At 47.4% G+C, this 11,233-nt stretch overlaps 1 protein-coding gene across 1 annotated transcript; it reads right to left on the minus strand.

Annotated features, from left to right (window-relative positions):
* Nucleotides 1-2,628: 2,628 nt before the first annotated feature.
* Nucleotides 2,629-10,946, minus strand: LOC117651536. The gene is made up of 3 exons (XM_034395619.1): nucleotides 10,630-10,946; nucleotides 7,175-7,309; nucleotides 2,629-4,266 (listed from the first exon to the last, which is right to left on the minus strand). The coding sequence occupies exon 3, from the start codon at nucleotides 4,129-4,131 to the stop codon at nucleotides 3,460-3,462; it is 672 nt and encodes a 223-aa protein (XP_034251510.1). The 5' UTR covers nucleotides 4,132-4,266; nucleotides 7,175-7,309; nucleotides 10,630-10,946; the 3' UTR covers nucleotides 2,629-3,459.
* Nucleotides 10,947-11,233: the final 287 nt, after the last annotated feature.

Here is an 11,233-nt window from a genome sequence, read left to right on the forward strand (position 1 = left end):
TCTCTGTAACCAGTGTGATCCACAGCCCCGCGGTTACTCCGCCGTCGCCGTGCCCCTCGCCGTGCCGTGCCCCCACTCAACGTGCCCTCGCTTGCCGTGCCGTGCCTCGCTCAACGTGCCCTCGCTCGCCGTGCCGTGCCTCGCTCAACGTGCCCTCGCTCGCCGTGCCGTGCCTCGCTCAACGTGCCCTCGCTCGCCGTGCCGTGCCTCGCTCAACGTGCCCTCGCTCGCCGTGCCGTGCCCCCGCTCATCGTGACCTCGCTCGCCGTGCCGTGCCCCCGCTCATCGTGACCTCGCTTGCCGTGTTGCCCTCGCTCGCCGTGCCGTGCCCTCGCTCAACGTGACCTCGCTTGCCGTGCCCTCGCTCGCCGTGCACGGCAAAAACGGTACCTGGTTTTCCCAGGAAGCCTATGGTAGAGACATAGGCGATTTCCAGGGAGTTCCTGGGAAAACCAGGAACCGTTTTTATCGTGTGCCCTCGCTTGCCGTGCCCTCGCTTGCCGTACCCTCGCTTGCCGTACCCTCGCTCGCCGCGCTCTGCCTTCACACTAAATGTTTATGTAGAATTTTGTACGTGCCACTTGCACGATTCTGTGCATGCGGGGAATTTGCGTGAAAATGCATAAATTTATGCAAATCCACGCACAATTTTATGCACGACGGCACACAAGTTTAAAATTATTCATCACCACGTACAAAATTGTACGTAAACATTTAGTGTGTTCGCTCGCCATGCCCTCGCACGAAGCGGCGTGCCTTCACCATGAGAGAAGGGCGCCCTGGAGTCCCAGCTTTTTCGGGCCGGGACGCCGCCTGGCCGAGGTTTGCACCACTTTGCGGCTAAACGGCTCATCGAACAACATTTCTGACTAGCTCAGAAGATTCAGGAAGGTTTTTTACATGCCCCGGCGTCGTTACATTTTGATTTGGTCAACCGGGGTCCGAACGCGGCGAGCCTGAAGGGCGGCAGTGTGGCGCGGCCGAGTGTCCGCAGCGGCTGGCTGCCTGATGGCTGGCCGCCGGCTACCCCCACCCTACCGCTACAGGCCAGTAGACACCGATTTCTTGGTTCAAACTTGTGTTAGGTGTGATATTACACGCTTAGACGAAGACAACGTGTCGTTTTCACCGTTATTTCTTCTTAAAAGGCACGAGATATTCACCAAGCGGTAGGGTGGGGGTAGCCGGCGGCCAGCCATCAGGCAGCCAGCCGCTGCGGACCCTCGGCCGCGCCACACTGCCGCCCTTCAGGCTCGCCGCGTTCGGACCCCGGTTGACCAAATCAAAATGTAACGACGCCGGGGCATGTAAAAAACCCTTCCTGAATCTTCTGAGCTAGTCAGAAATGTTGTTCGATGAGCCGTTTCGCCGCAAAGTGGTGCAAACCTCGGCCAGGCGGCGTCCCGGCCCGAAAAAGCTGGGACTCCAGGGCGCCCTTCTCTCATGCCTTCACGCGCCGTGCCACAATGTGAAAATTTGAGTCGTCACTTTACGACAATTACAAGGCTAATTTTCCTAACACCTATGTCATCAAAACAGTTGATGACATTGTTGTCAAACCATGCAATAAGAATAGGAGCTTTGATGAAAATGTCAAAAATTTGTGACGAGATTGTCATTATGTCAAGTGTTGAGAATATCATCCACGATTTTGTCATGAAAAAACAACAAATCTCTCTTGAAGTCTCGACGGGGTCCCAGACTGCACTCAAACAGCCAACAAAGCATTTGCTTGATAACCACGAAGAAAAAGAAGGGAACATCGAATAACTTCGAATTATGAAAAAATGCTTCGCACTACGAAGGGTTTTGCATCATGACACAAAGAATTGCTCCGTAGACTTTACAACGCTTTCATATTCTTCGTATTACGAAACGACTCTTCGCAGAGTTTTTACTGTGGTCTCGGTGGGTCACTCAGGTAAGTCCCCGATGGGTCTCTGGAGGCTGCGCGGTCCGTTTAGCGCGCTCGCGAGGTCCCGTCCCGAATGCGTCTCTGCCGGTCTCTGCTGGGTTGACAGGCCCAGCCGCGGATATCCGTCCTGTCGGGTCCCCTTTTGCGCAATGCCTCCCCCTGCCGGGCAATTGCCCGCGTGTTGCCCGGACTTGCATGAATCCTGCCAATTTGGGCTTTCTCTCTTTGGTCGCTTTTGACCGAATAGCATATTTTTTTACCGAAGTGCTGCTGAACTCTGTTCTTCAGGGTGGTAAAAATGAATGCCCTTTTGAAACATTGAGTGGTCGGTCCGAATTTGCGACCAGACTGACTCCAGAGCAGTGCATCACTGTTTAAAAGACACCCACAGGTTAAAATTACAACTTTTTTGTGCTTTACGTCTTTTAAAACTTTGCTTCGCACACCTACCTGAAATGGCACGGCTCGATGTAGGGTTGGGTTGGTTGATATGGTTTGGGCGCTGCAGTGCGCGTAACCCTGACAATGAAAAAAGAACATTCAATCCAGTGTGATCTTAACGATCGTTGCTTGTGACAGAAATTTGCCTATAGACTCTCTTAGTTCAAAATCTGATTCCTGACAAGCTGTTCTCAAGGGGTTTCGTTTTATGGATTGTAAAACATGATACCAAGATGGTTTGGAACAAAAAAATGGCACCGGGCAAGAACATGTATTTTGTCACGATCATTTTAATACGACGTTACATTCGCTTCAACGTGACACGGCCGTTCAGTTAGAATGTAACATTCGCACGTAGATCAACATCCTGATGAATGCGACATCACATTCAAACGAAGGTTCAAAATTAACGTTGCGTAACGAACATGACGTCACATTTGTCGAATATCAGTGAACAGGCGTTAAGTAGGAAGCAACCAGCTCGTGGCGCCGGGCCAGTTAGGCAGCCCGTCTAGCAGAGGCGTCAGTTGGGTTGCCTACCCAACGGCCTGCAGGGGTTTTCGGTCTACTCGAGGCAGTTGAGGACGAACACGGAATCCATTTCAATCCCCCACACTGTCAGTTCCGTTCCTGGCTCTGGCTTGACCTTGAGCGTTTACATTCTTTGGAAGGACAGCCTTGAAACTCGTGAAGGAAATCATGCGACATACGACAACAGAACTAGTCCAGATATAAACCACTTTATTGAACTGTTAAACTGTTCCCGAAACAGACGCGTTGAAGCGTGTCCAATGACTCCCGCTCCACTGGCGCCTCACGCAGATGGCATGCAGATGACACAGCTTTCGAAGGTGTAACAGAACAGTTCGTAGGCCATTCCCCTACCTAGTACTTAAACGCCCTTAAGTTTCAACCACCAATCGGGGCGCTTTCATTGCAATGAAATATTGCAATGGAGCATTCGTATTCAACAAAACAAATGTTCTTGGTACTAACACAAAAATTGAGAAGGTATCAGTAGGTGAGATATTGTATCATCCCGAAGGTTAAAACGTGAGCGAACGTTGCGACTGATAGCTGACAGGTTTCCACACAAAACCCACTCACTTGTCTTGCCAAGTGAAATTCCCCAGTGTGGGAAAGGGCGGGCATTTGTCGCACTCCCCGCACAGCACCGTCACCACCCTGACGGCCTTGGAGTCCGCCGCCACCAGGCTGTCCCAGACGGCGTGCTTCTGCCGTCGGCACGACTCCTTGCCGTGGGGGAGCTTCTTGTCGGGAAAGCCTGGAGCGGGTCCTCGCAGCAGCACCACGCGCCGCAGCGCCACCAGCCCGCACCGCCCCAGCTCCTCGGCCAGGTCCTTGAAGTGCCACGGCGTGTCTCCCTCCGACGCGCAGAGAATCCTCAGCTCCTGCAGGGTGGCGGCGTGGGCCGTGGCCAGCGACAGCACGGTGGAGACGGGGCGGAGAAGCACCTGAAGCCACTGCAGGCCGCGGTGGTGCGGGGGCAGATGGAAGAACGGCTCGTCCATCTCATCACCGCTCCAGTTCCAGGTGTCACCGCGGCAGCACCGGGGCAGATAGAAGAACGCCTCGTCCAACTCATCACCGCTCCAGTTCAAGGTGAGCTTGCGCAGGTTGGGCATGCGCTGCACCGACTGCAGGTGTTGCTCCGGGACGTTCAGCACCACCAGCTCCTCCAGCTGCAGCGGCAGGTCCGGGGCCACCGTGCCACACTTCGCCATGTGGACGCGCAAGTAACGCAGTGCGGACATGTCGTGGATCACGTCCAGGTGCTCACGGAGGGCCTCACCGATCCACAGCCACTCGACGCGCGGGGCCACACGCTGCAGCAGCACCTTGCACCAGCTGGGCCGCTTCTCGCAGTCCACCCCGTACAGCTTCTTGACCTGCAACACGAATCGCACTCCACGTCACACGTAAAGTGGGGAGTGGGAGGGGGTGGGGTAGGGTGGCCCACGCGAAAAAAAAGTTTCAAAATACGAGGAGCGCCGCACGGAATCTTCAAGTTCGGCCCAAAATAAAATTTTTCCGCATTTTTTCGATTTTTTTGGAGCATTTTTAGGGGTCGCGCAACGCGCTCAAAGTTTTTAGAAAAATAATAATTTTAGTGAATAATACTTTTTGGTGCTGTAATTCGAGTTTTGGTCGTAAAGAGAAAAGCGAAACGCCGAATTGTTCGTATTGATGCCTAGAATCAGTTAAAAAATACTGCATACCGAATTTGCATAAGGCCTACTTTCCAGGGGCCAAAAACTGCAAAAAATAGGGGGATAATACCGTATTTTCATCTTTGCAGGCCGATTTGACAACTTTCCCGCCGTCGGATCGTCTTCTCCTATACGCCAATCGGGACCCCTAGAAACACCTTGGACTATGCGAGTAAATGACTGCCTATTTTCTAGGGGTGATCAATTTAAAGAAACGTTCGAACTTTGTGCCCTTTTTCACCTTAAAGGGCCAGTTTGACACCTTTCTGGGCGTCCTATCGTCTTGCTCTGTGTGCCAATCGACTCCCCATGATGCGAGAACCCCTAAAAACAGCTTGGACGATGCAATTAAACGAATTCCCATATTGCAGGGGTGAACAATTTAAAGAAACGTTCGAAATTGCACTTCTTTTCACCTTTGGGGTCAGTTTGACACCTTTCTAGGCGTCATATCGTCTTGTTCTAACCGCCAATCGATTCTTCATGATGAGAGAACCCCGAGACAAAACTTTGATACTATGGGTTGAGGATTGGCTATCTGTCGGGTGCCATCAAATCAAGAAAAGTATGAAAGCGACCTCTTTTTAAGCCGTTTTGGCCGGTTTCGCACATTTTGCAGCCGTTACCGCCTTCTGATCACCGCCAATCAGGTACTAACCGTTTCCTCCCATCGTCCAGGGTGTTTCTGGGGGTTTTTTCATCATGAAGAATCGATTGGCAGATAGAACAAGACGATAGGACGCCTAGAAAGGTGTCAAACTGACCCCAAAAGGTGAAAAGAAGCGCAAATTTCGAACGTTTCTTTAAATTGTTCACCCCTGCAATATAGGAATTCGTTTAATTGCATCTTCCATGTTGTTTTTAGGGGTTCTCGCATCATGGGGAGTCGATTGGCACACAGAGCAAGACGATAGGACGCCCAGAAAGGTGTCAAACTAGCCCTTTAAGGTGAAAAAGGGCACGAAGTTTGAACGTTTCTTTAAATTGATCGCCCCTAGAAAAAAGGCAGTCGTTTACTCGCATAGTCCAAGGTGTTTCTAGGGGTCCTCTTGATGTGAGGAATCGATTGGCGCATAGGAGAAGACGATCCGACGGCGGGAACGTTGTCAAATCGGCCTACAAAGATGAAAATACGGTATTTTCCCCCTATTTTTTTGCAGTTTTTGGCCCCTGGAAAGTAGTCCATGTGCATATTCGGTGTGCAGTAATTTTAACTCATTCTAGGCATCAATACGAACAATTCGGCGTTTCGCTTTTCTCTTTACGACCAAAACTCGAATTACAGCACCAAAAAGTATTATTCACTGAAATTTATTATTTTTCTAAAAACTTTGGGCGCGTTGCGCGACCCCTAAAAATGCTCCAAAAAAATCGAAAAAATGCGGAAAAATTTTATTTTGGGCCGAACTTGAAGATTCCGTGCGGCGCTCCTCGATTTTGAAACTTTTTTTTTCGCGTGGGCCACCCTAGGGTGGGGGGTTGCACTGGGAATGGAAGAGTCGATCATGACTAAAATTTGGGCCAGGAATTATTTATTATCCAAATTTGGGTGAAGAAGGCTTCCTCACCCAAATTTGGGTTCATAATACTATGAAGATATGTAGGTACACCCTTCCTCACCCAAATTTGGGCAAGAAAACAATCCTCACCCAAATTTTATTATTCCTCGCCCAAATTTGGGTATTGATCATGAATTCACTGTCAGAAAACTCCGTAAAAATACGGAAATTTAACGGAGAATGTCCATGTTTTCAAACGGAGATCTCCCTTTCTTTAATTTGTATTTTTTCCGTAAAACTAGGGAAGTTTTGTATATAAATGAAATAGAAGCCATACATATCAAAAAGAACAGACTAATTCAGGTTGGTGAGCAACTGATTGGGCGTTGGGGCATTCCACGTCAAACCATCATGGTCCAAAACGCACTTGCTCTCCGGCTCCCAATTTTTTCTATCATAGCCTACCACTCAAGGACCACTCATATGAATTTTTTTGAAAAAATATTCAGAACTTTGACCGTGGCGATTTTTTAAAATTCAAATAAATTTTCAAAACTTTTTGTTTAGTTTTTTAAAAATTGTGTCTTTAGGCGCTCAAATGGGTTGAAAACAGTAAATGGCAGCATAATTAAGTGAGAAACAAGGTTGGGACCCTCAGCCTTTGTCAAAAGGGGCGTATGTCTTAACTCTCTGGAACCATTTCGAGGTAAACGTGAGCATTACAAGAGTTGAGGCACTACACAGCGAAAAATCGTAGCGTAGGCCTCAACTCTTGTAATGCTGACCTTCACCTCGAAATGGTTCCAGAGAGTTAAGACAGACACTAGGACAACATTTTAATGCACGGGAGCTACATGGGTGTCATATGGTCAATTTTTGACGACTTGAAGTTTCTTTTGCTACAAAATAGTGGTTTTCGTCTGTTGCAGTACATTAAACCTTTTCAGAAATGGAGCGCTGTGCTTAAACCATAAATTTTCGGTCTGTCTTCACAGTTAAAGACAGACTCCATACTCTCTCAGGAACAAGAAAGAATGCGACGGGAAAAATTCAGCTGTGTGCCTTCTGTTGCCTCGTCCCTGCCTCACCTTGTCCAGGTCCGGATCCCTCAGCACATCGTCCGTCTCCTGGCTGTGCTCCTCGCGTTTGCTATACTCTGAGACATCACGATACTCTGCTGGACTGAAGTCGTCAGAAGCTGCAACATCCTTCGGCTTCCCGACCTGGAAACGGTCAAAAGTAATACCACTAGACAAAATCTTATAGAACATACACTAGGGGCATTCCACGTCAAACCATCATGGCCCAAAAACGCACTTGCTCAGATCCGGCTCCCAATTTTTTCTATCATAGCCTACCACTCAGGACCACTCATGAAAATTTTTTTGAAAAATATGCAGAACTTTGGCCGTGGCGATCTTTTGAAATTTCAAAAAAAAATCAAAACTTTTTTTTTAGTTTTTTAAAAATTGTGTCTTTAGGCGCTCAAATGGGTTGAAAACATTAAATGGAACATAAAAAAGTGGGAAAAAAGGGTTTGGGGCCCCCTCAGTCTTTGCCAAAAAGGGGCGTTTTTGACTAAAAACAACGGTTTTTTGTTTTCCCCAAAATACGCCATTTTACTTTTTGCCCATATTGGTATAAAGGGCCCTAGGGGGGTACTCTAACTGCCAGCAAAATATTGGGGACGGCAATCCAAAAACACGAGAGATATTGTCAAAAATCTTAAAGTTATCTTAGTGGATCGTCAAAAATTGACTATTTGACACCCATATTGCTCCCGTGCATTAAACGTTGTCCTAGTGGCTGCTTAACTTTGAAAACCCTTTCGAGGTGAAGGTAAGCATTACAAGAGTTGAGGCCCACGATTTCTCGCTGTGTAGTGCCTCAAATCTTGTAATGCTTACCCTTTACCTCGAAATGGTTCCAGAGAGTTAAGACAGACACTAGGAAACATTTTTAAAGCACGGGAGCAATATGGGTGTCAAATAGTCAATTTTTGACGATCCACTAAGATAACTTTAAAAGTTTTTTGACAATATCTCTCGTGTTTATGGATTGCCGTCCCCATATTTTGCTGGCAGTTAGAGTACCCCCCCAGGGCCCTTTGATACCAATATGGTCAAAAAGTAAATGGGTATTTTTGGGGAAAACAAAAAACCGTTGTTTTTAGTCAAAAACGCCCCTTTTTGGCAAAGACTGAGGGCCCCAAACCCTTTTTTCCCACTTTATTATGTTGCCATTTAATGTTTTCAACCCATTTGAGCGCCTAAAGACACATTTTTTAAAAAACTAAAAAAAAAGTTTTGATTTTTTTTTTGAAATTTCAAAAGATCGCCACGGCCAAAGTTCTGCTATTTTTTCAAAAAAAATTTTCATGAGTGGGCCTTGAGTGGTAGGCTATATAGAAAACATTGGGAGCCGGATCTGAGCAAGTGCGTTTTGGACCATGATGGTTTGACGTGGAATGCCCCACTATTATTGTTTTACGAAGGAATTTCCCATAATACGGAGAAAATGGCGCAAGCATAATACGAAGGTCGTTTTTCTTCGTATTACGAAAGGTTTTCCTGTATATCTTACAGTGAAAATACAGAAAATAATAGCATCACGAGGAAATACTCTTGCGTATTATGTTTGCGCTGAATTCACTGTAACATAGCTAAAATAACATTGTAAGAAATTTAGAGTGTACAATAAACCAGTCACTGGCAAAAAAATAGGAAAAAATCTGTTAACAACTTAGTGATAATAATTCTCCGAACCTCGAACCCAACGTTTTCCATAGTCCTCCGGAGGGTAGGACTTCCACACTGGTCGGCAACGGCCATGCGGAGAAGACTGTACGCCTTACCGAAAATTGTTTAGACGAAAAATATTAAATTTTGGGTACGGAGAATCATGGCAAAAAGTTAACTAAATTTTCTGTAGTTTTTTCACCTCTGTGGTCGATTGGAGACGAACCACCGTAGCCCTAGGCTGGTCGGATTTTGCATTTCGGAAATTTTCTATACGATCTTAATGAGACTTTGCAGACTTGTAGAACTTTGAACGCTGATACTCATGCTGAAATCTGATTAAAAAGTTGGTGGCCAATTTTGAAAAATTTGCTGTCAAAATCGCCGTTTCCATGGCAAAACTCGACTTGTCAAAGGAAAAAAAAAAGGGAGTGGGGGGAGCCGAGCCGGGGCGGACCAATAGCCGAGCTTCTTTTTGGGTCTGTACAGCTTACTCCAAAAGCTGAAACAACACGTTCGAAATGAAAAATTTCGTTGACTGCAGGTAGACAAGATGCAACAATAGAATTGGTGTCGGTTCGAACGCAGTTTTTCGGGTAGAACTATCCAATAATACTTCTTGATGGGAGTGTTTTTGGACATGCGCAGTGGGTTTGCAACCTGTTTAACATTTTAACCAACTGTAGCATTTGAAATCTGTATTAATTTTGCACTCTTTTTTGTTTTTCTTTTTTCCTGCTTATAAATTCATCTAAAAAAAATTTTTCAATTTTGATGTGTTAATTTCTAAAAAATTTTCCCCAAAAAAATTAGCAAAACAAAAATTCTTTTTTTCTGACATAAAGTTTCTCAAATATTCTTTTCTTCTGTCAATAAAACAATTTTGTCGTTGTTGTGATTTAGTTAGCACTTCGCTCCACCTCGCGACTTGCAGTGCTCATGTTCCTCGAACGAGACTCACCCGCGTTTCGAAACCCTCCCCCCTATTTATGAAATTTGTCAAACCAACCGTCGTGGTGTTGATACGTTGAAGGGAGAACTATTACACAGAATTGAAGAAAAAATGATAGAGAACCATAGCCTTTTGAAACAAGCCAAACAATTCAACGTCAGCAAAATGGAGGGGCAGTTTAAAGCGCGACTGCTGGTGCTTTCAGCTTCGCGATTTTCGCAAGGGCGCAGACACCAAGAAACTAGTTGCCAACCCTGAAAATTTAATATCTGCCTTCTTTCTGCTAAGAACATTTTTAAAAATGATGGACTTTAAAAATGTTTCCCTTGTCAAACACTGCGGAATACATTAGCATTGGAATTTTTTGAATTTACCAGCATTTTGATTTCTATTTTTTGTCAGTTGAAATTTCGACGGGTGGGACATCGATCACATTGGTACCACTGCCATTGGTAGTCCCCCCGAGCCACAACTCACAACACCACTTTTTTCTATCTCCCACTCTACACAATAATCAAATTGACTTCGTGACTCTTCTTTAAATCTTCTTGAAATCGTATTTTTTGTCTTCTTTAACCGGTTTTAGCATGAAGGAGCCAACATACGTTAAAACTAACGAAATTTTAACCTGAGGCCGCACTTTGGGCCATTTACCCTGTGGCGGTGTTATTTTGGCGAAACTCAGATTTTAAACAAATCCTGCATTTAGCTGCACTTAGGCCCATGGGGCACGGCTTTGGTTCGGATGACGGACCTAAGTCTTCGGCTACACACTATGGACACCAAAACGAACATTTAGAATGCATGAACTCATCGAAAATCCAACTATCCCACCGCAGCCCTCGCCGCCTACCTTGGCGATGCCCCCGCTCCGGTGCAGGTGCAGCAGCAGCGGGTGGAGCAGACTGCGGCCGCCCTGCTGCAGGCCAGCCTCCCACAGTGTGCCGTCCTCTGCCCGCAGCTGCACTGGCAGCGTGCACTCCAACTGCAGCAGGCTGGCCGCGTCCTGCAGCTCCTCCAGGCCGTCGGGCTGGGCTGTCTCCGAGACGGTGCCATCTTCTATGGCAGCCAGCAGCCTCCTCAGTGCCCGCTCGGCGTCCCGCAGCCTGCCTTGCCACTGCTGCAGCTCGGCCTGCACGGCGAGCTCGGCGTCCCGCAGCGCCTGCACCACCCTCGCGCGCCCCCGACACAGCGCCTCTCAGTTGCTGCAGCCGCGGCGCCGCCTGCTCCGAGCGCAGCTTGCGGAGAGTGCAGACGGAGTGGCCCAGGTCCACGCACTCGTCGGTCGCAAGCTTGCCGTCGTCCTGGCACCACAACCTGCACAACACCGAGAAACAGCGGCTCAGACCACATGATCGCTTAAGGACTCAGGTCATCTGAGAACGAGGGTGCGGGACTGAACTTGCAATTGATGCAACCCAAAACGTTAAGGGGGGACCCTGTTGAAACTTTGCTCA

This window comes from Thrips palmi, unplaced genomic scaffold, assembly GCF_012932325.1.
Source record: "Thrips palmi isolate BJ-2018 unplaced genomic scaffold, TpBJ-2018v1 HiC_scaffold_6, whole genome shotgun sequence".
NCBI lineage: Eukaryota > Metazoa > Arthropoda > Insecta > Thysanoptera > Thripidae > Thrips > Thrips palmi.

Bases quoted from the DNA above. Each gene is read 5' to 3' on its own strand.
- LOC117651536 (XM_034395619.1), bottom strand. From the start codon at position 4,131: ATGTCCGCACTGCGTTACTTGCGCGTCCACATGGCGAAGTGTGGCACG.